At 35.0% G+C, this 21,189-nt stretch overlaps 2 protein-coding genes and 1 pseudogene across 4 annotated transcripts; all 3 read left to right on the plus strand.

The window, feature by feature from the left end:
• The first annotated feature begins 568 nt into the window (after nt 1-568).
• On the plus strand, nt 569-5,467 carry LOC137810789 (transcription factor MYB33). 3 transcript variants are annotated; one of them, XM_068612236.2, is made up of 5 exons: nt 569-886; nt 1,040-1,143; nt 2,298-2,668; nt 3,590-4,589; nt 4,846-5,467. In XM_068612236.2, exons 3-5 carry the CDS (start codon nt 2,315-2,317, stop codon nt 5,154-5,156), a joined length of 1,665 nt encoding a protein of 554 aa, XP_068468337.1. In that variant the 5' UTR covers nt 569-886; nt 1,040-1,143; nt 2,298-2,314; the 3' UTR covers nt 5,157-5,467. The 3 variants fall into 3 exon arrangements, with proteins under 3 accessions (XP_068468337.1, XP_068468344.1, XP_090153334.1); XM_068612243.2 differs by having other exon boundaries at nt 569-773; XM_090297208.1 differs by lacking the exons at nt 569-886; nt 1,040-1,143 and adding an exon at nt 1,158-1,977.
• Nucleotides 5,468-9,954: 4,487 nt separating this feature from the next.
• LOC137810748 (putative disease resistance RPP13-like protein 1) lies at nt 9,955-14,555 on the plus strand. The gene is made up of 2 exons (XM_068612169.2): nt 9,955-13,903; nt 14,420-14,555. Exon 1 carries the CDS (start codon nt 10,279-10,281, stop codon nt 13,867-13,869), a length of 3,591 nt encoding a protein of 1,196 aa, XP_068468270.2. The 5' UTR covers nt 9,955-10,278; the 3' UTR covers nt 13,870-13,903; nt 14,420-14,555.
• Nucleotides 14,556-16,905: 2,350 nt separating this feature from the next.
• Nucleotides 16,906-20,483, plus strand: LOC137810762 (putative disease resistance RPP13-like protein 1; annotated as a pseudogene).
• The last annotated feature ends 706 nt before the right edge of the window (nt 20,484-21,189 follow it).

The following is a 21,189-nucleotide window of genomic DNA, read 5'->3' on the forward strand; positions in this document are numbered from 1 at the left end:
TTCGTAAGACATGTTGACATTTTCTGTGTGCTACCTTATTTTACGGACTCATCTTTTAATTAAAATTTATATAAAAAATAATTTAATTTTTTATAATTTTAAAAGATAATTTTTTTAATAATGTTATAAATTAATTTTCAATTATTAATTACATCAATTAATAAGTGGAATATTATATATCAGGCTCTTTATTTGTGTAATTTACATTTTCATTATACTGCAATTTTTTTTTAATCAAACTCAGTTTTTTATAATATAGTGTGGCATTCAGTGAATACATAAATTGGCAAAATAAAACTACTATATTTTTAATAGGAGAGTAACATTTATGCTATTGCAAGAAGTTTTTCATTAATGATGAAAGAGATTGAAGAAGTTAAAACTAATAAAAGTATTTAATGCTAATAAATGTTCTTAGACATTGATTAAGAAATCATAATAATGATTAGTAAGAGGAGAATTTGAATTTATTATTTTTCTAAAAAAAGATTAATTAAAAAGGTGTTCCATTTAATAATAAATAAATGAATGAAGAAAAAAAGCATGAGAAGTATATAAATGAATGGAAGAAAGAAGTGAAAGAGGAAGAAGAGTACACAACACACATGCACACATACACAACATTGGTTTTAGAAACATTGAAGAAATTGAACAAGTGAAAGGTGCTGTGATTCTCTGCGGCCGCTACTATCGTTACCTTCCCTTTCTCTCTCCTACTTCTTCTCTTCTCTTCATTCCCCAATCACACTTTCTCTCTCTACACAAATCCCAATGTGAGTTTCTTCTGCTTCTTCTTCTTCTTCCCAATTCACGCTTTGCTTTTCCCCGATTCTAATCATACCTCAAATTCTCGGATTTACGATTCTGCCCCTCGCTCCGATCCGAGGTTTGTCTCTCGCGGCTTCTCAAAATCGAACACCGAACACGAAAATGAATTAAACGCGTCGTTTTGTGACGCTCGTCGCTTTCGGTGACAGCGGGGTGGAATTTGGAATTAATTTCGTGTTTTTTTGTTTGTTTGCTTTGATTTTGGGAACAGGGTTTTCACTGTTTCATTCAGCTTCTGAGCTCAATTGGCGCTTCTGTTCGCCGCGCGCAAAACGAGTCGTTTTGGATTCTAGTGTTGCGTCGCGTCCTATTCTGGTACCGTCTCGTTTTTGTTTTTATTTTTTTTTCAGTTTTTCTGCCCTTCTTGTTTTGTTTTCTTGGTGCCCTTAATTTTGTGTGGATCTGTTGTTGAATATTCATCACGTTCAAATCTAAAGAATTTTAAATTGTATAAATCGATTATTTTAATTGAAGTCACACGTTCTTTGATATTGTAAAAAATTGAGGACAAATACTGTCACGATCAGAAACCCCAGAAACTTTGAAAGACAGAATCGCAGATCTTTCTTTAAAACCTTTGGCTTAATTAATACCAAAGTATTAAATGAGTAATTTTTTTCTTTGCTTGGGTTATTAGGTAATTTGCTAATATTGTAATTAGTTAATGCTGTAATAAATGGCCAGAATCGCTGGTTGTTTTTAAAACTTTGGGCTTAATAAGTAGCGGAACTATTAAATGCATTTACTCTTTGCTTGGGTTGTTAATTAATTTGTAATAAATGTGTACTGTGTTGTGGTGACCAGATTTGGGGTGTTGGGTTGGTGGGAAGAATGAATTCCGTAATAAGTGTGCATGCTAGGTTTTTGTGGGTTTTGAGGGGTGGAAGTTATGGTGTGGTTTTTTGTGTGCAATGATCATGTGATAAGTTGCAGTTTTTTTCTTCTGTATATTTGATTTCTGATCGGATATTATGGGTGAGCATGATTAGTATCGTGCTTAAATGGATTGGATGGGTTATTTCTTTTTTTGGGTCTGGAAAATTTGTGTTTCATGATTCAGTGGAGAGCATCATTAAATACTCGGTGTCAGGTTTTGCTGCAGTAGAGAAACTTTGCTATTGGGTGTTTATGCTTTTACTACTTTACCCGGTATAATCTGATGCTTCTGATTATTTTCCTTTCAATTTATTTACTATTGTAATTCCTTTTTAGCTTTAAAGTGTCTTCATTATAAAGAACATTTCTTGTTTTCTGTGTCTTGTGAATCATTTAATGGCATTCGGCTCGTTTTATCTTGCTGAGGTTTGCAGCTCCTTCCATGTGCAAAAGGAATATCTGAAAGTAAAGGAATAAAATAAAATTAAGTGGCTGTGGAGCTGGAAGCTAATTTAGGACTTTTCTTGGTTTTATTCTTTTTCACTTCTGCAAATTTTAAGGATTTCCTTCGTGGTTGTGAAATATTTGGGCAGGAAGGATATCAAATAAGATGAGACGAGTGAGTAATGAAATTGAAGATGAGGTGCTTCCTAGTGATCTGAGTGCGGCACAGTTGAATGATGAGAGTTATGAAGGAAGTACCAGTATTGTTCTGAAGAAAGGTCCGTGGACATCAACCGAAGATGATATTTTGGTGGATTATGTTAACAAGCATGGGGAAGGGAATTGGAATGCTGTTCAGAAGCACACAGGGTTACTGCGTTGCGGAAAAAGTTGTCGGCTGCGATGGGCTAATCACCTAAGGCCAAATTTAAAGAAAGGGGCGTTTACTGCAGAAGAGGAGCGGTTCATTGCTGAACTTCATGCCAAAATGGGAAACAAATGGGCACGCATGGCAGCACATGTAAGCATTTTCTATATAATTTGTCTATAACCCTGTGTATGTAGTTGTAATTTTTTTTGTTTTCTGAAGGTTTTCTTGAAATATTTGAATTCTATTATTTATTAGTGATGTCTGTGATGTTATGTCTTGTATTGTATCGAGGAACTTCCATCTGGAGAGGTAATTTCCAAATAGGTAATAAGCTGACGTAGGCGTACTCTAACCAATGTGTTAGAATACAGTTTACATGTCTTTTGTTAGATTTCCAATTTATAACATCACTCATTCTGTATAACTGTTAATTAACGGTGTAGTATGTTTGTATGTCAACTTTTACGCAATATAAAGCTTTACAATGTCTTTGTAAGTTTTTTCTGGATATCATCGTACAGGTTAAGGAAGTTAAATAATCATTATTGTTCTAACGTGGGCGACATTTATTTCAAAGCAGTTGTTAATTTTCTGTGTTTGTAAGTGATTTGTAATTCTACACATCTACAACTTAAATTGCAAATTACGTTAGTAATAGTTACAAGGTTGCCCGTGTCACATTCTATTGGACGTTGTGGACTTGTGCCACCAGGAAAAAATAGTTTAATATTATCTTTGCCAAAATAAGGAAAAGACAATTATATTTACAGTAAAGCTTGTTCAGTTGATAATATAATAATAAGTGTGAACTTCATAATCTATGCTAATCATTATGAACTCATTCAATTTTGGGATTGAGTTAATTGCAAAGAAACTCATGGTTTTTGCTTTTTCTTAATTCTCATGCCTTTCATAATTGAGGGGTTTAAATTATTCAATTAACTTACCATAATTCATGAGTAAATATCTTAGTAAATATCTCAATCAGTTTCTTCTACAATTTTTTCTTCTCAATATTATCAGCCTTTTTTCCTCAATCTGTTATAAATGGTTAATTTCTTTTGCTTGTAGTTGCCTGGTCGCACCGATAATGAGATAAAGAATTATTGGAACACCCGGATCAAGAGGCGTCAACGGGCTGGGTTGCCACTTTATCCTCCTGAAGTGTGTTTGCAAGGTTTTCAAGAGAGTCAGCGTAACCAAAGTAATGGTGGACTTAATGGTGGCGATAAAATGCATCTTGATTTATTGCAGACAAATAGTTATGAAATACATGGTGCTATATTTGACAGTCTGAAGGATAATCAGGGAATCTTACCATATGCACCAAAGTTTCCCGATGCTTCTGTTTATGGCAATATGCTAAAAGGTCTTGATTCTTCTCAATATTGTAGTGTTATGACACCAGCATCACCTAAGCACAAGCGTCTTAGAGAGTCAACAATACCGTTTATTGGTTCCAATGATACGAGAAAAAACGGTTTATATCCATTTTCTCAAATTCGGGACAATAATTCTGATAAGATTGCACAATCATTTGGAATGCAAGCACTCCTTGATCCTGGTCCCTCATCACACAATTCAATGTGTTACAGCCATTCACTTTCAAATGGCAATTCCTCTACTTCTAAGCCAACTTTTGAGGCTGTGAAGTTGGAGCTCCCTTCACTCCAATATCCAGAACTTGATTTAGGTAGCTGGGGTACATCTCCCCCACCTCCTTTGCTCGAGTCAGTTGATGATTTCTTTCAGTCTCCTACACCAATTAGTACACTCGAGTCAGATTGTTCTTCTCCACAAAATAGTGGCCTGCTGGATGCCTTACTTTATCAGGCAAAGACTCTGAGCAGTTCAAAGAACCATTGTTCTGACAAAAGTTCAAATTCTTCTACTGCAACCCCTGGTGACAGAGGCGACAGCTCTGCTTTGAATGTGTACGAGACAGAATGGGAAGATTACGCAGACCCTGTATCTCCCTTTGGTGCGACTTCAATATTGAATGAGTGCCCTGCTCTTCTTAGAGCCAGTGAGAATTCATTGGACGAACAGCTATCCTTCCAGGCATTTACAGGTTAGTAATTTTCAATGTGCTGTATGGGGGATGGTTACTGAGAACATTTCACATCTTTATAAATTATCACAAACTTCTTTGGCATAATCTGAAATTTCTTAATTATTTTGAGATTTCATTTTATATTACGAGTCCTTAGATACTTGTTAATACTTATTTTATATATAGAGTTGGTACATCGCTATGAATTCATTTATCAGTTTTAATGAAAAGGCATATGTTAGGTTTCTTCCTTAATACCTTAATTCGTGTGCAGGCAACATTCCAAAATTAGAGTTTGTTGATCAGGTTTGGACTCCTGAAAGTGAAAATCAAACCTTGTCCCTCTTGAACTTCACTCGTCCAGACTTCTTGTTTGCTTCAGACTGGCATGACTTAGGTTCTGGGAATGGCAAGAACCAAGCCATCACAACTGATACAACAATGACCCTTCTTGGAGACCATTTTGCCTCTGACCGTAAGCATATGACTTCTGGAACTTCTCAGTCAAGTCAGGTGTGGGGTTTTGGTTCTTGTGCTACGGCAAATAATATGCCTGCTCTGTGTCAGCTATCCGATCTTGGTTAAGAACACTTCATAGATGTGTGATTTGAAACTCGATTACAAGTATTTCTGTCATTCTTTTAACAAGATTGTCCAATGTCAATATTTTCTGGGCCGAAGAAGATTTTATGAGTGTGATTTATAGTACCAACAAAAGGTTCAGACTAATGATGCACTTTCGTGGCTTTGTCAATTCTTTTTGGGTGTTACATGTATTGTATACCATCATGAATCTTGTGGACACAAATGATTTTGCAGACTCTGATTAAATTGTTTAACTGCATTGCAGTTGAAACATTCGAATGCATGTAGCTGGATGGGTTAAAAATGTCGAATTTTTTTTGCTTATGTTTATTTGTTTGAACTGATAATTTATCATTTATCTGTATTATGAGGTCACAAAGATATTATTCTCCCTGAAAATTTCTTAAGTTTCATTTTTATTTAGGTGCATGGCAAACTTGCAAAGTGTTTAAATTGGGTAAATGATAAAAAATTGGCATGTCGGTTTTATCTTTTAAACAAAAAATTTCTTAATTCTTCATCGTTTAGCTTACCCCGCATTGTAGAAGAGAACTTGGTTGTTATCTAGCTAACAACACAATCTATGTTCCTCTTATAAAAAAAATAGTTTAAACTGTAGAGTTAAATTTCTGTGACCAAAACTGTTTATGTGTATTATAAAATAGAATAGAGATGAACCAAATAGAAACAAATAGAAAAAAAGGAAGGTAAAAGATATGAGAAGAAATATTTTTTTTTTCTTAAATCAAAACAAAGATTTTGAATATATATTATAAAAGATATGTAAGAATGTGATAAATTGTTATAGGATAAAACAAAATTCAAAGAATATTTAACGTTTGGAGAGTATTGGAAACATTAAGATTACAATGATAATCCTTTAGATACTCAAGTGATTTTTTTATTCTCGTACTCATTTAGACAGATTGATCTGATTCAGAATTTTGTTTTGTGTCATGATCTTCATTGAGGTTTTGGTCTATGTAGAAACAAACTTTTTCTGGAATCTCAATGTCTGACTCACAATTATTATTACTGTTATTTCCAGAGCATTATCATAAGGTGCAAGAATGACTTGTGATGATTGACTCAAAACAGGTTGATCTTCAGTAAACAAAATTTGATCATGAATATTAGGATTGTTAGTTTCATTGCTAGTACCTTGAAACCTTTGATATGGAAAAACATTTTCATAGAAGACAACATCCCTAGATACAAAAATATCTCTGTATTGAATATTCAACATTACACATCTTGTCCCTCTTTCAAAACCAATAAACACATTTTAATGCCCTTGGATCAAATTTTCTTTTGTTTGTTGACAAAGTGCTAGCATAGCACAAAGATCCAAACACCTTTAATTCATTAAAATCTGTTGTAGATTTGTATAACATTTCATAAGGAGAAGAATAATTTAAAATAGGTATTGGAAGCATGTTTACAATATGCGCAACATGTATCACAAAATATGACCAATAAATTTTGGGTAAATGAGATTGTATCATGAGAGTTCTTGCTATAGTTTTTAAGGAGTTGTTGTCCAGAATGTGACAACCATTAGAGTCAAAGGTAAGAACACAAGATATATAAATAAATTTTGCTACTGAAAGAAGATTAAAAATGAAACAAGAAATATATAGAACATTGTCTATGGCATGATTTTGATTGAGAAAAATAATTCTAAAATAATTGGCAATGACTTGATTTCCATTTGGTAATTTGACATAAATTGAATTAATTTGATGATATGAAGTGAAATGAGTTAAGGATGAACAAATGTGGTCAATAACACCACTATCAAGAATCCAAGAACCGAAGGAAGAAAGAAATTTATTACCAGTTTGTGTTGTCATGTTGGAAGGAATAACAAAGACTTGATTAGAAACACTACCAATGGATTTGGACGGTTGCAAAAGAGCTAACAATGTTTGATACTGCTCATGAGTAAAACATTTTTTTTAGACTGCACTTTTGTCTTTGAACCTTCATGATTTTGCTCATCATTATTAGAATATTGTTTGAAAGAAGAAATCATCTTCTGATGATCAGAAATATGAATTTTGTCTCGTGAGAACCTCTCTTTTAATGATTCCATATGTCAAAGGCATTGTCCATACAAATTATACTTTGTAGGATGGGTGGAGAAACAACCTTGAGCATCCAAGAAACAACCAACATATTGGCTCTTTGCCATGTTGGAGATAATAAGATGGTAGGAAAGGGAGCTTCTATGGTCCCATTAATGAAACCTATCTTGTTCTTTGAAATGAGACTCATTTGAAATAAACGAGACCAATGGTGATAATTTGGTCCCTCAAGAATAATAGGGACAACGAGAAATGAAGGATTATCAGATGAACTAATATGGTAAGGTGAACAAAAATTTTGTGAGGGATCAACAACTTCACCCATGGATAAATGTAGCAACCAGATCCCTTCAGAGCTATCATACCATATTATAAAATAGAACATATATGAACAAAAGAGAAAAAGGAAGACAAAAGATATGAGAAGGAATATTTTTTCTATTTTATGTTCCTTACTTAAATCAAAGCAAAGAGTATGAATATATACAAGTACTACACTCATTATAGCTCTAGTTAAAGAGACATAATGTAAAATAAAGAGCCAATAAAGGCTAGAATAAGAAAAGAAAAGAAATAATGGCTAGACATATATACAAAAAGAAACGACTAAGAATTAGAAAAAGATAAAATTAATATTAGCTTGCTTCTAGAAGCCTTGTATCAATATCCTTTGTTAACGTAGATGTAATATTCCTTGTTCTTGAATGCCTACATAATATTTTTCAGAAGTAATAACATTCACCAACCAATTAAATTACTATTTATGTCTATCAATATTAGTATATTTTTTTTTATATATTATTATTTATTAGACATTTTTTCCTTATCATTCCAGGAAAGGATCAAACAGAAAGAATTATATACAATTAGACCTAAATTCATAACAACACATTGATCCTTCTAAGCTCAGCCGCATAGACCCTGAAAAAAAAAGTTTATGTTCCAAATGATTAATTTTCATATTGTAATATCTAGAATGTATCATTCTTTTTTGTCATCTTTTTGTAGGTTATTTCTCCATGCATATATCATTTCAAATCTGCACCCAACATAAAATTTAAAACTCAAAATAGCCCTTGTCATTCGTGTTTGCTTTACGGATGAAACAATCCAAAAGTGATTATTATGTACTTCGAATTTTGAAATCCAAAGTGAGGTCAGTTGGTTCCAGATATTTGCATCCGAAAGGTCATTTAAGTTGTCCAATTAAGCTTCTAGATTGTCATATCCAGAAGTGACATATAAGTTTCGAACGTTCATATCCAAAATTGCGTGATTTGACTTACGGATATGGATATCCAGAATAGAAATAATACTTTCGGATATATAAATTTGGAAGTCACCATTTTCATGAAAACTCACAACCCACCAACACTGCCTTTTCCAGTGCACAATTCTTCTCCTCCATTGACAACTCCCTCTCTATCCGTCGCCACCCTTCTCTCCGACGCAGTGTTGTGTGTGTCTCAATGAACCTAGCTTTTAAATCATTAAGGGAAAAACAAACTTTTCATATAATTGTGTTGGGTGTAGGTTTGAAATGCTCTCGTGCAATATTAAGGTCTTTTTCAATATTTGATAATGGTTAAGGGTTAAAGGGTTAAGGGCTAAAAGCTATTTCTTCCCGCAACTCCATAGCTTCTTGTGACATCCCATACTTCTTAAAATACCCCAAATACTCTCTATTCTATTGATGATTTTCATTTCAGAATGAATGATCCCAAAAAACTTTGGATTATAGAATCAAAGGGTACTTATGGATTTTATAATTTAGAACAAGTTTCTTTAAAAAACAATAGAATCCAAAATATATTTATGGATTCCAAAATCTGAAAAGTATTTCTAAATTTTGTGAATCGGGATGTACTTTTGTTAAAGTAAAAAAAAATAAAAATTTGTATTATATAATATGAAAGGTATTTTTAGATTTAGAAATGTCTTTCACATTATACAATCCGGATGTGTAAATAGAAACAAAAATAAAATTGGATTGTAGATTAAAAATGTGTTTTTAAGGATAAAATGGTCTTTTGATTGACCAATGAGATGCTAGGAGAAATTATGGAAGTGCAGGAAGAAACAACTTGAATCATGAGTCATCTCCAACTTCAATGGTCAAGTAGAAGTTGTCTTTCCCTATTTTCAATTGGTAGGAAGTGTAGAAATAAAGACACTCCATTACTCTAGTTAACTAATAAATATGAATCAAATTAGACTAGTTATAAATATAACAGTGAATATGTAATAAGAAATATATGTACTTATAATTATTATCTATATATATTATTTTTCACAATTTTTTAGTTGAATAAACTTTTACCTTAGAGATGAAGTTATATTGTTTAATAATGTTTGATTAGTTATTCTGTGGTTTATTTAGCTGGATAAGCGTTAATTATCATGCTAATCGCGACATTAACATTTATTATATTTCAAACTTTCAAACTTTCTAATAAAGCATAGAAAAAGAAGCCATTAATGCAGTTTCATCCACCTTGTACTGCACCAAGCTGGCAGGGTGTCCTAGCCACGGTCCCTATCAAAATAAAAATGATAAACTGGATTGATCACATTGATCATTGAATCAGTGTATAGGAATGTCAAAAACAAAATGAAAAAGGAATTTTACAAAAATATAGCAATGTCAAAAAACCAAAAAAAAGAAAGAATTACGAGTATGTCTACAACTTGTCATGGCTCAAAATAATGTAAGTTGATGGTCCCTCGGGTTTTTTGTTGTTAAGTTAGCCGCCACAATTGGCTGGAAATTTCATTGAAGTAAATAAACAAGGAAAAACAAAGCTTGATTGTCAGAAACCAAGTTGTGCTGTCGGTAAAAATCAACAGCTATTGGTTGACCATGGAACCTTGGATTGAAGTAAAGTCGTCTCTAACAAAATCATCACTTATTGCAATTTGTTAAATGTTAACTCTTCCCTATCTGCGTTCACGCTTCACCCTTCATTCACATTATAAAGCTCCACTTCAAATTTTCAGATATTTCTTTTCTTTGAGAAGCTACTTCCTACTCAACCATGCCAGTGATAGAAACACTTGGTGGTGCTCTTTTTGGTGCTGTTCTTCAGGTGCTGTTTGACAGGCTTGATTCTCGTCAAGTTGTTGACTACTTTCGTGGAAAAAAGCTCGATGTGAAGCTGCTGAAGAAGTTGAAGAGGAAGCTGGTGTCCGTTAAGGCTGTGGTTGATGATGCAGAACAGAAGCAGTTCAGAGATACGTATGTGAAGGCATGGCTTGATGGCGTCAGAGACGTTTTGCTTGATGCAGAGGATCTGATGGAGGAAATTGAGTATGAATTCTCTAGATATGAGTTGGAAGTTGAACCCCAGAGCAGTTCTAGCAAGGTATGCAGTTTCGAATCCAGGATTGTAGAAGTCCTTGATGACCTAAAATCTCTTCTAAGCCAGAAAGATGATCTAGGTTTGAAAAATGCTAGCGGGGTAGGGGTTGGGTTAGGGTTGAGCAGTAATGTGTCACGTAAATTGCCATCAACATCTTTGGTGGTTGAAAATGTTATTTATGGAAGAGATGATGAAAAAGAAATGATCCTCAAATGGATGACTTCTGACACTGAAGAGCATAGCCAACTATCAATACTTTCTGTTGTGGGTATGGGTGGGATGGGTAAAACCACACTTGTTCAACATGTGTACAATGACCCATTGATAGAGGGTAAATTTGCTATCAAAGGTTGGGTTTGTGTTTCAGATGAATTTGATGTTTTTATGGTAACAAAAGCAATTGTTGGGGCAATCACTAAATCAAAAGATGATAGTGTAGACCTAGAAATGGTTCAGGGGCGATTGAAAGAAAAGTTGGCAGGAAAGAGGTTTCTCCTCGTTCTGGATGATGTCTGGAACGAGCACAGAGACCAGTGGAAATCATTGCAAACTCCTCTTAAATATGGTGTTAAGGGAAGTACAATTCTTATCACAACTCGCAGTAACAAAGTTGCTTCTATCATGGAGTCAAACAATATTCACCAACTAAGGCAATTACAAAAAGATCACAGCTGGCAAGTTTTTGCTAAACATGCATTCCGAGATGATAACTCTAAGTCGAATTATGTGTTGGAGGAGATTGGCATGAAGATAGTTGAAAAGTGTCAAGGACTGCCTCTGGCCCTTGAAACGATAGGTTGTATTTTACAGTCAAAGTCATCTGTTTCAGAGTGGGAAGATGTATTGAGAAGCAACATATGGGACTTCCCAATAGAAGATAGTAAAATTATCCCCGCTTTGTTGTTGAGCTATTACCATCTTCCTTCTCATCTCAAGAGATGTTTCGCTTATTGTGCGTTATTCCCCAAAGACCATAAGTATGACAAGAAGAGCTTAATTCTCTTATGGATGGGTGAAAATTTTCTACAAAGCTCTCAGCAGAGTAAGTCTCCAGAAGAAGTAGGTGAGCAATACTTCAATGATTTACTATCAAGGTCATTCTTTCATCATTCAATTTGGTACAAGGTAACATGTTTTGTAATGCACGACCTTCTGAATGATTTAGCAAAATATGTTTCTGGTGAAATCTTCTACAGATTGGGTGTTGATAGACCAGGAAGCGTATCAAAGACAACCCGTCACTTTTCAAATGCAAATAATCGTGTTGAATGTGATGAGTATAGGAGTTTATGTGATGCTAAAAGACTACGAACATTTTTGTCCATATCTACGGATTGTGGGATGTCAGTACAAGAGTTGATCTCCAACTTTAAGTTCTTACGACTCTTATCTTTGTCTTACTGTCGTAACATAAAAGAGGTGCCTGACACTATAGCCAATCTCATACATCTCCGTTCATTAGATCTTTCACATACTTATATAGAGAGACTTCCCGACTCAACATGTTCACTTTGTAACTTGCGAGTGTTGAAGCTGAATTACTGTAAGTTTTTGAAGGAGTTGCCCTCGACTTTGCATGAACTCTCAAATTTACGCTACCTTGAACTTAAGGAAACTACTTTAAGAAAGACTCCAGTGCTTTTAGGAAAGTTGAAGAATCTTCAAGTATGGATGGGTGGGTTTAAGGTTGGAAAAAGTAGTAGTGAGTTCAATATTCAACAACTAGGACAACTTGATCTTCGTGGAAAGCTGTTAATTAAAAATCTTGAAAATATCGTGAATCCCTGTGATGCATTGGCAGCTGATTTGAAGAATAAAACACATTTGGTGGACTTAAATTTAACATGGAAGTTTAAGCGAAACAATGAGGATTCAATAAAAGAAAGAGAAGTATTAGAGAATTTGCAACCTTGTAGACATTTGGAGCAGTTGTCAATCTTTAACTATTCGGGCCCACAATTTCCACGTTGGTTATCTGATACATTTTTGTTGAATGTTCGGTCCCTAGGGTTGTATAACTGTAAATATTGCCAATGGTTGCCTTCCCTTGGACTTTTGACATTTCTCAAGCACTTGGAAATTGAGGGCCTTGATGAGATAGTGAGGATAGATGCTGATTTTTACGGGAACAACTCTTCTACATTTGCATCCTTGGAAACGTTGAGCTTTACTAATATGAAGGAATGGGAAGAATGGCAATGCATGACGGGTGCTTTTCCACATCTTCAAGATCTTTCTGTGACGAATTGCCCCAAACTGAAAGGGCACTTGCCAAATCTTCCTCATTTAAAGAATCTATGTATCAAGAGTTGCAAACAACTTGTAGCTTCGACTACTAGGGTAGTAGAAAATGAAGATGTGAAGATGGAGACATCTTCATTTGATATGATAGGGCATCATCTTGAATCCTTGAGTATTTTTATTTGTCCGGGCATGAATATTCCCATAAACCATTGCTACCATTTCCTTGTACAATTGCATATCCTTCAATGTTGTGACTCTCTCACGAACTTCCCTCTAGACTTATTCCCAAGACTCTGTAACCTTGATTTAGGCAATTGTCGTAACCTACAAATAATATCACAGGGACACCCTCATCTTCATTTGAAGAGTTTGTCAATTCAACATTGCTCTGAATTTGAATCATTTCCCAATGAAGGATTATTTGGACCTCAACTAAAGAGGTTTTGTATTATAGGAATGGAGAAATTGAAATCAATGCCTAAACGCATGTTCGCCCTCCTTCCATCTCTTCATTATCTGTCCATCCGTGATTGTCCAGGAGTGGAGTTGTCTGAGGGATGTTTGCCATCAAATCTAAAAGAAATGCGGCTATTGAATTGCTCCAAACTTGTTGCCTCACTAAAGAAGGGTGTTTGGGAAACTAACACTTCCCTAAAATTTTTGTATATTCAAAAAGGCGATGTGGAGTGTTTTCCAGATGAAGGTTTGCTCCCACTCTCTCTTACTGATCTAATCATAAAAGATTGTCCAAATCTTAAGAAACTGGACTACAAGGGTCTTTGTCACCTCTCTTCTCTTCGAAAATTGGTTCTTGAAAATTGTCCAATACTCCAATGCTTGCCAGATGAGGGTCTCTCAGAATCCATTTCACAACTCAGAATTACAGACTGTCCATTGCTCAAACAGCGGTACAAGAAAGAAGAGGGCGAAGACTGGGAAAAGATTGCTCACATTAAAACTATATGGATTACAAATAGAAAACGAGTAAACATTGAAGACGAAGCAGAAATTGGAAATTCCTAAGACACCAATTCTCTTATGCCTACATTTTTTTAAGGTGCCAATTCTCCACACTATCTTTGAATTATTTCAAATACAATCTTATTTAGTACAAATATGTTAATATGTAGTTGATCATTTTCATCACGCATCAACTCATCTTCGTTTTAATGTTCTGTTTTACTTGCGAGAATTACAATTATCGATATTCACTTTTGAAGTTCAATAGCGATGCTTATACATAGTTAAATATTCACGTTAAAATGAAAATATTTTTTATTGAATGAGTGACCTGCTCTTAGGAAGTCACTGAGAATTCGTTGAACAACAGCTATTCCTCCAGACATTTACTGGTTAGTAATTTTCAATGTGCAGTATGGGGGATGATTATTGAGAACATTTCACATTTTATAAATCTTCACATACTTCTTTGGCATGATCTAAAATTTCTTAATTATTTTGGAGATTTCATGTTATATTATGAGTCCTTAGATACTTGTTAATACTTATTTTATATGACAGAGTTGGTACATCACTATGAATTCTTTTCCTTAGTTCCTTAATTCATGTGCAGACAACATTCCAAAATGAGAGTTTGTTGATCAGGTCTGGACTCCTCCTGACTGTGAAGATCAAACCCTGTTTGCTTCAGATTGGCATGACTCAGGTTCTGGGGATTGCAAGAACCAAGCCATCACAGCTGATACAACAATGAGCCTTCTTGGTGACCATTTTGCCACTGACCATAACCATGTGACTTCTGGAACTTCTCAGTCAAGTCAGGTGTGGTGTTTGGGTTCTTGTGCAGCGGCAGCTAATAATATACATGCTCTGTGTCAGCTATCCGATGTTTGTTAAGAACACTTCATAGATATGTGATTTGAACCTTGATTATTAGTAGATCTGTGTTGATTCCTTTAACAAGATTGTCCAATGTCAATATTTGCTTGGCTGAAGAAGATTTTATGGGTGTGATTTATAGTACCAACAAAAGGGTCAGACTATTGCTTTTTGGATGTTGCATGTATTGTATACCATCATGAATCTTGTGGACACAAATGCTTTTGCAGACTCTGATTAAATTGATTGACTGCATTGCAGTTGAAACATTGGAATTCATGTAGCTGGATGGGTTAAGAATGTCTTAAATTTCTTTGCTTATGTTTTTTGTTTGAACTGATAATTTATCATTTATCTGTATTATTAGGCCAAAAAGTATTGATCTCTCTGAAAACTACTATTTGTGTCTATCATAATATTAGTATCCTTTTGTCTATTCTAAATCAATATAAAACAACTATCATATATAGAATGAATATGTACGTTTTATTATTATTTATTAGACTTGAAAGATTATCCATATTTGGCTGGATCATAAAACCGTTTTGGCACAAAAACAGGCCAGGAAACATTGTGCATGTGAAGTGAGCTCTTTTATTGAACGTAAACGAAACAACATACTATATTTTCTTTTCATCATTATAGATCTTAAAATCTTTCAAAATTTTGCTCCAATTAACTTGCAATTGAACTCTTTCAAAAAAACTTTTTATATAGTGTTCATGTTTGCTGATGACCAGGACACCAAATGTTTAGTCCATGGAAAAGATACAAGACAACCTTAATCTGACTGGGGGATAACCAGCGTCTCACCAGAACCTTTGAAAGCAGGTGGTGCATGAGATGCAGAGTAGCTAGTTGCTAGCCTGGAAGATGGTTATTCCAATGTGCTTTAGACATTAGTTTGAGTGCAAACATATGAACAGATATTTATTATTTTCTGTATTATAAAGAATTAATGTAGGAAATGTTTTTTAACAAGATTATGGACATTGATTGCACTTGAACTAACCGAATTATCTATTCTAGAGGTTAATGATGCAAGTTTTTACCATTGATTCTGTTCTTCACAAGCCCAATAAGCTTTGGAATGTTGAGCAGAGTTGAGAACAATATATAAATGATATGTTACATGAGATTACTATTCATGTGCACCATACTTGTGCTGTAGATATAGTGTGGAAGGTCTGTAATTTTCACATACCATTGTCAACTGCTGCAATTTTATTTTGTTATAATATTGTTTGTTGCTTCTGCTTTTCATGGTTACAGTTCAAAGCAACAATGCTTGTGCTGTGAATGAAGTTTCTGTTCAGGAAGAGTACCATGACAGACTCTAGAAGCATGACTACTTGATGAGATGGTTAAAATACTTTCATTTAATTAACATCATTGCTTTCTTCAATTGAATGAAATATCAAGCAACTTTGATGCATTTAGTCAAAGTTTGTGGCTATTTAATTAGTTTGATTTATAAATAAATCCATGGAACCTATTATCTCATTCTGTTTTCTTTTTCACTGGGATTCATTTCATGGGGATATGATTCTATGTAACTATCTTCTCTGCACGGTCAATGTCAGTGACCTTAACATTGAACGAGCAGTATATGTGATCTTGAAATCCTTACCAAAATAAAACATAGTGACTGATCTTAGTTGAATAGGGAAGAAGAAGAAGTTATTTTGTCACACACAACACTTAGAAGGAACTGAACGGACGTATGTGAGTATTATAATGAAGAATATTATCTGAACTGATATATTTAAATACGATTGCATTGAATCAGTGTATAGGAATGTCAAAAAGAAAATGAAAAAGGAATTCTTACAAAAATATAGCAATATCAAACAACCAAAAAAAAGAAAGAATTACTATGTCTGCAAATTGTTAAAAAAGAATGTAAGTTGAAGGACCCTCGTGTTTTTTATTTTGTTAAGTTAGCCGCCAAAATTGACTCAATGCATTAAAGTTCCTAGAAATTTCATTAAAGTACATAAAGCAATAAAAAGAAAATTAATTGTCTGAATCCAAGTTGTGGTGTCGGTAATAATCAACATCTATTGATTGACATGTTTAACCAAATCATCACTTAATTATTTGTTAAATTTTAACTCTTCTCTATCTGCCTTCACGCTTGACCCTTCATTCACATAACTAAGCTCTGCTTCTAATTTTCAGTTATTTCTTTACTTTGATTAGATTACTTCCTTTCCAACCATGCCAGTGATAGAAACACTTGGTGGTGCCCTTTTCGGTGCTGTTCTTCAGGTGCTGTTTGACAAGCTTGATTCTCGTCAAGTTCTGGACTACTTTCGTGGAAGAAAGCTCGATGAGAAGCTGCTGAAGAAGTTGAAGAGGAAGCTGGTGTCCGTTAATGCTGTGGTTGATGATGCAGAACAGAAGCAGTTCAGAAATGCGTATGTGAAGGCATGGCTTGATGAGGTCAGAGATGTGTTGCTTGATACAGAGGATCTGATGGAGGAAATAGAGTATGAATTCTCCAGATATGAGTTGGAAGTTCAATTCCACAGCAGTTCTAGCAAGGTATGCAGTTTTGAATCCAGGATTGTAGAAGTCCTTGATGACCTAGAATCTCTTCTAAGCCAAAAGGATGATCTAGGTTTGAAAAATGCTAGCGGAGTAGGGGTTGGGTTAGGGTTGAGTAGTAATGTCTTACATAAATTGCCATCTGGTGGTTGAAAATATTATTTATGGAAGAGATGATGAAAAAGAAATGATCCTTAAATGGATGACTTCTGATGACACTGAAGAGCATAGCCAACTATCAATACTTTCTGTTGTGGGTATGGGTGGGATGGGTAAGACCACACTTGCTCAACATGTGTACAATGACCCAATGATAGAGGATAAATTTGCTATCAAAGGTTGGCTTTGTGTTTCGGATGAATTTGATGTTTTTATGGTAACAAAAGCAATTGTTGGGGCAATCACTAAATCAAAAGATGATAGTGTAGACCTAGAAATGGTTCAAGGACGATTGAAAGAAACGTTGGCAGGAAGGAAGTTTCTCCTCGTTCTGGATGATGTCTGGAACGAACACTGAGACCAGTGGAAATTATTGCAAACTCCTCTTAAATATGGGGTTAAGGGAAGTAAAATTCTCATCACAACACGCAGTAACAAAGTTGCTTCTATCATGGAGTCAAACAATATTCACCAACTAAAGCAATTACATAAAGATAACAGCTGGCAAGTTTTTGCTAAACATGCATTCCAAAATGATAACTCTAAGTCGAGTTTTGTGTTGAAGGAGATTGGCATGAAGATAGCTGAAAAGTGCCAAGGACTGCCTCTAGCCCTTGAAACAGTAGGATCTCTTTTACAGTCAAAGTCATCTGTTTCAGAGTGGGAAAGTGTACTGAGAAGCAACATATGGGACTTACGAATTGAAGATAGTAAAATCATCCCCGCTTTGTTGTTGAGCTATTACCATCTTCCTTCTAATCTCAAGAGATGTTTCGCTTATTGTGCTTTATTCCCCAAAGACCATAAGTTTGAGAAGGAGAGCTTAATTCTCTCATGGATGGCTCAGAATTTCCTACAATGTTCTCACGAGAGGGAGTCTCCAGAAGAAATAGGTGAACAATACTTCAATGATCTATTATCAAGGTCATTCTTTCAGCAATCAATTTGGTACAACGAAACATGTTTTGTAATGCACGACCTTCTGAATGATTTAGCAAAATATGTTTCTAGTGAAATGTGCTACAGTTTAGGTGTTGATAGACCAAGAAGCGTACCAAAGACAACTCGTCACTTTTCAATTTTAAATAAGGATCCCGTTGAATGTGATGAGTACAGGAGTTTATGTGATGCTAAAAGGCTACGGACATTTTTGTCCATGTCTACGAATTTTGGGATGTCAATACAAGAGTTGATCTCCAACTTTAAGTTCTTACGACTCTTATCTTTGTCGAGCTGCCTTAATATAAAAGAGGTGCTTGACACTATAGCCGATCTCATACATCTCCGTTCATTAGACCTTTCTGGTATCCTTATAGAGAGACTTCCCAACTCAGCGTGTTCACTTTGTAACTTGCAAGTGTTGAAGCTGAACAAATGTGAGTTTTTGAAGGAGCTGCCCTCGACTTTGATTGAGCTCACTAAGTTGCGCCGCATTGAACTTATGGGAACTACATTAATAAAGGCTCCAGTGCTTTTAGGAAACTTGAAGAGTCTTCAAGTATGGTTGAGTGTGTTTGAGGTTGGAAAAAGTAGTAGTGAGTTCAGATTTCAACAACTAGGATAACTTGATCTTCATGGACATATGTTAATTAGAAATCTTGAAAATATTGTGAATCCCTGTGATGCATTGGCAGCGAATTTGAAGAATAAAACACATCTTGTGGGGCTAGATTTACAATGGGATTGGATGCGGAACAATGAGGATTCAATAAAAGAAAGAGAAGTACTAGCGAATCTGCAACCTTCTAGATATTTGGAGCAGTTGTCAATCTATCACTATGGTGGCACACAATTTCCACGTTGGTTATCTGATAAATTTCTATTGCATGTGGTGTCCCTAAACTTGTATAACTGTAAATATTGCCAATGGTTGCCTTCCCTTGGACTTTTGGCATCTCTCAAGCAATTGACAATTGAGGGCCTTGATGAGATAGTGAGGATAGATGCTGATTTTTACGGGAATAACTCTTCTGCATTTGCATCCTTGGAAACGTTGACCTTTCATGATATGAATGGATGGGAAGAATGGCAATGCATGACGGGTGCTTTTCCAAGTCTTTAACAACTTTCCGTGTTGGCTTGTCCTAAACTGAAAGGGCACTTGCCAGAGCATCTTCCTCATTTAAAAGAGCTAACTGTTTTTGACTGCAAACAACTTGTGGCTTCGACTCCCAAGGCGGTAGAAATTGAAGGTGTGAAGAAAGAGACATCTTCATTTGATATGTTGTTGCACCATATTGAATCCTTGAGTATTCATATTTGTCCGGGCATGAATATTCTCATAAACCATTGTTACCATTTCCTTGTAGAATTGGATATCAATGAATGTTGTGACTCTCTGACGAACTTCCCTCTAGACTTATTCCCAAATCTGTGCGGGCTTAAATTAGGCAATTGTGGTAACCTACGGATGATATCACAGGGGCACCCTCATCGTCATTTGAAGAATCTGTCGATTCAACATTGCTCTGAATTTGAATCATTTCCCAATGAAGGGTTATTTGCACTTCAGCTAGAGAGCTTTTATATTAAAGGATTGGAGAAATTGAAATCAATGCCTAAACACATATCTGCCCTCCTTCCATCTCTTCATTTTCTGAATATAATGGATTGTCCAGGAGTGGAGTTGTCCGAGGGATGTTTGCCATCAAATCTAAAACACATCTCTCTCTGGAATTGCTCCAAACTTGTTGCCTCACTAAAGAAGGGGGTTTGGAGAACCAACCCTTCCATAGAATCCTTGTCTTTTAAAGAAGAGGATGTGGAGTGTTTTCCGGATGAAGGTTTGCTCCCACTCTCTCCTACTAATCTAGAGATACGTGATTGTCCAAAACTTAAAAAACTGGATTACAAGGGTCTGTCACCTTTCCTCTCTTCAGAAATTGGTTATTCAGAATTGTCCAATACTGGAATGCTTGCCAGAGGAGGGTCTTCCAAAATCCATTTCACAACTCACAATTATAGACTGTCCGTTGCTCAAACAGCGGGGCAAGAAAGAAGAAGGCGAAGACTGGAAAAAGATTCCTATATGGATTACTAATGGAAAACGAGTAAACATTGAAGATGAACCAGAAATTGGAAATACCTAAGACACCAATTCTCATATGCCTACATTTTCATCAGGTGCAAATTCTCCCACACTATCTTTTAAGCATCTCAAATACAATCTTATTTAGTTCAAATAATTTAATATCTAATTGATCATTTTCATCACAAATGTTCTGTTTTACGTGCAAGAATTACAATTATCGATATTCACTTTTGAAATTGAATAGCGATGCTTATATTTAGTTGAATATTCACGTGAAAATCAAAATAATCTTAGAAAGCCAGTGAGAAATCATTGAACGAACTACTATCCTTCCAGACATTTATAGGTTAGTAATTTTCAATGTGCTGTATGGGGGAAGATTACTAAGAGAACATTTCACATCTTTATAAATTATCACATACTTCTTTGGCATAATCTGAAATTTCTTAATTATTTTGAGATTTCATGTTTATATTACGAGTCTTTAGATACTTGTTAATACTTATTTTATATGATAGAGTTGGTACATCGCTATGAATTCATTTATCAGTTTTAATGAAAAGGCATAGGTTAGGTTTCATCCTCAATTCCTTAATTCATGTGCAGGAAACATTCCAAAATTAGAGTTTGTTGATTAGATTTGGACTCCTGACAGTGAAAATCAAACCTTGTCCCTCTTGAATATCACTCGTCCAGACTCTTGTTTGCTTCAGATTGGCATGACTTAGGTTCTGGGGATGGCAACAACTGATACAACAATGACC

The sequence above is a fragment of the Phaseolus vulgaris genome, chromosome 11, assembly GCF_051622355.1.
Source record: "Phaseolus vulgaris cultivar YP4 chromosome 11, ASM5162235v1, whole genome shotgun sequence".
NCBI lineage: Eukaryota > Viridiplantae > Streptophyta > Magnoliopsida > Fabales > Fabaceae > Phaseolus > Phaseolus vulgaris.

Coding starts and splice junctions, on each gene's coding strand:
- LOC137810789 (XM_068612236.2), top strand. CDS start 2,315: ATGAGACGAGTGAGTAATGAAATTGAAGATGAGGTGCTTCCTAGTGAT. Junction 2,669..3,589: donor GGGCACGCATGGCAGCACAT/GTAAGCATTTTC, acceptor TTTTGCTTGTAG/TTGCCTGGTCGCACCGATAA. Junction 4,590..4,845: donor ATCCTTCCAGGCATTTACAG/GTTAGTAATTTT, acceptor ATTCGTGTGCAG/GCAACATTCCAAAATTAGAG.
- LOC137810748 (XM_068612169.2), top strand. CDS start 10,279: ATGCCAGTGATAGAAACACTTGGTGGTGCTCTTTTTGGTGCTGTTCTT.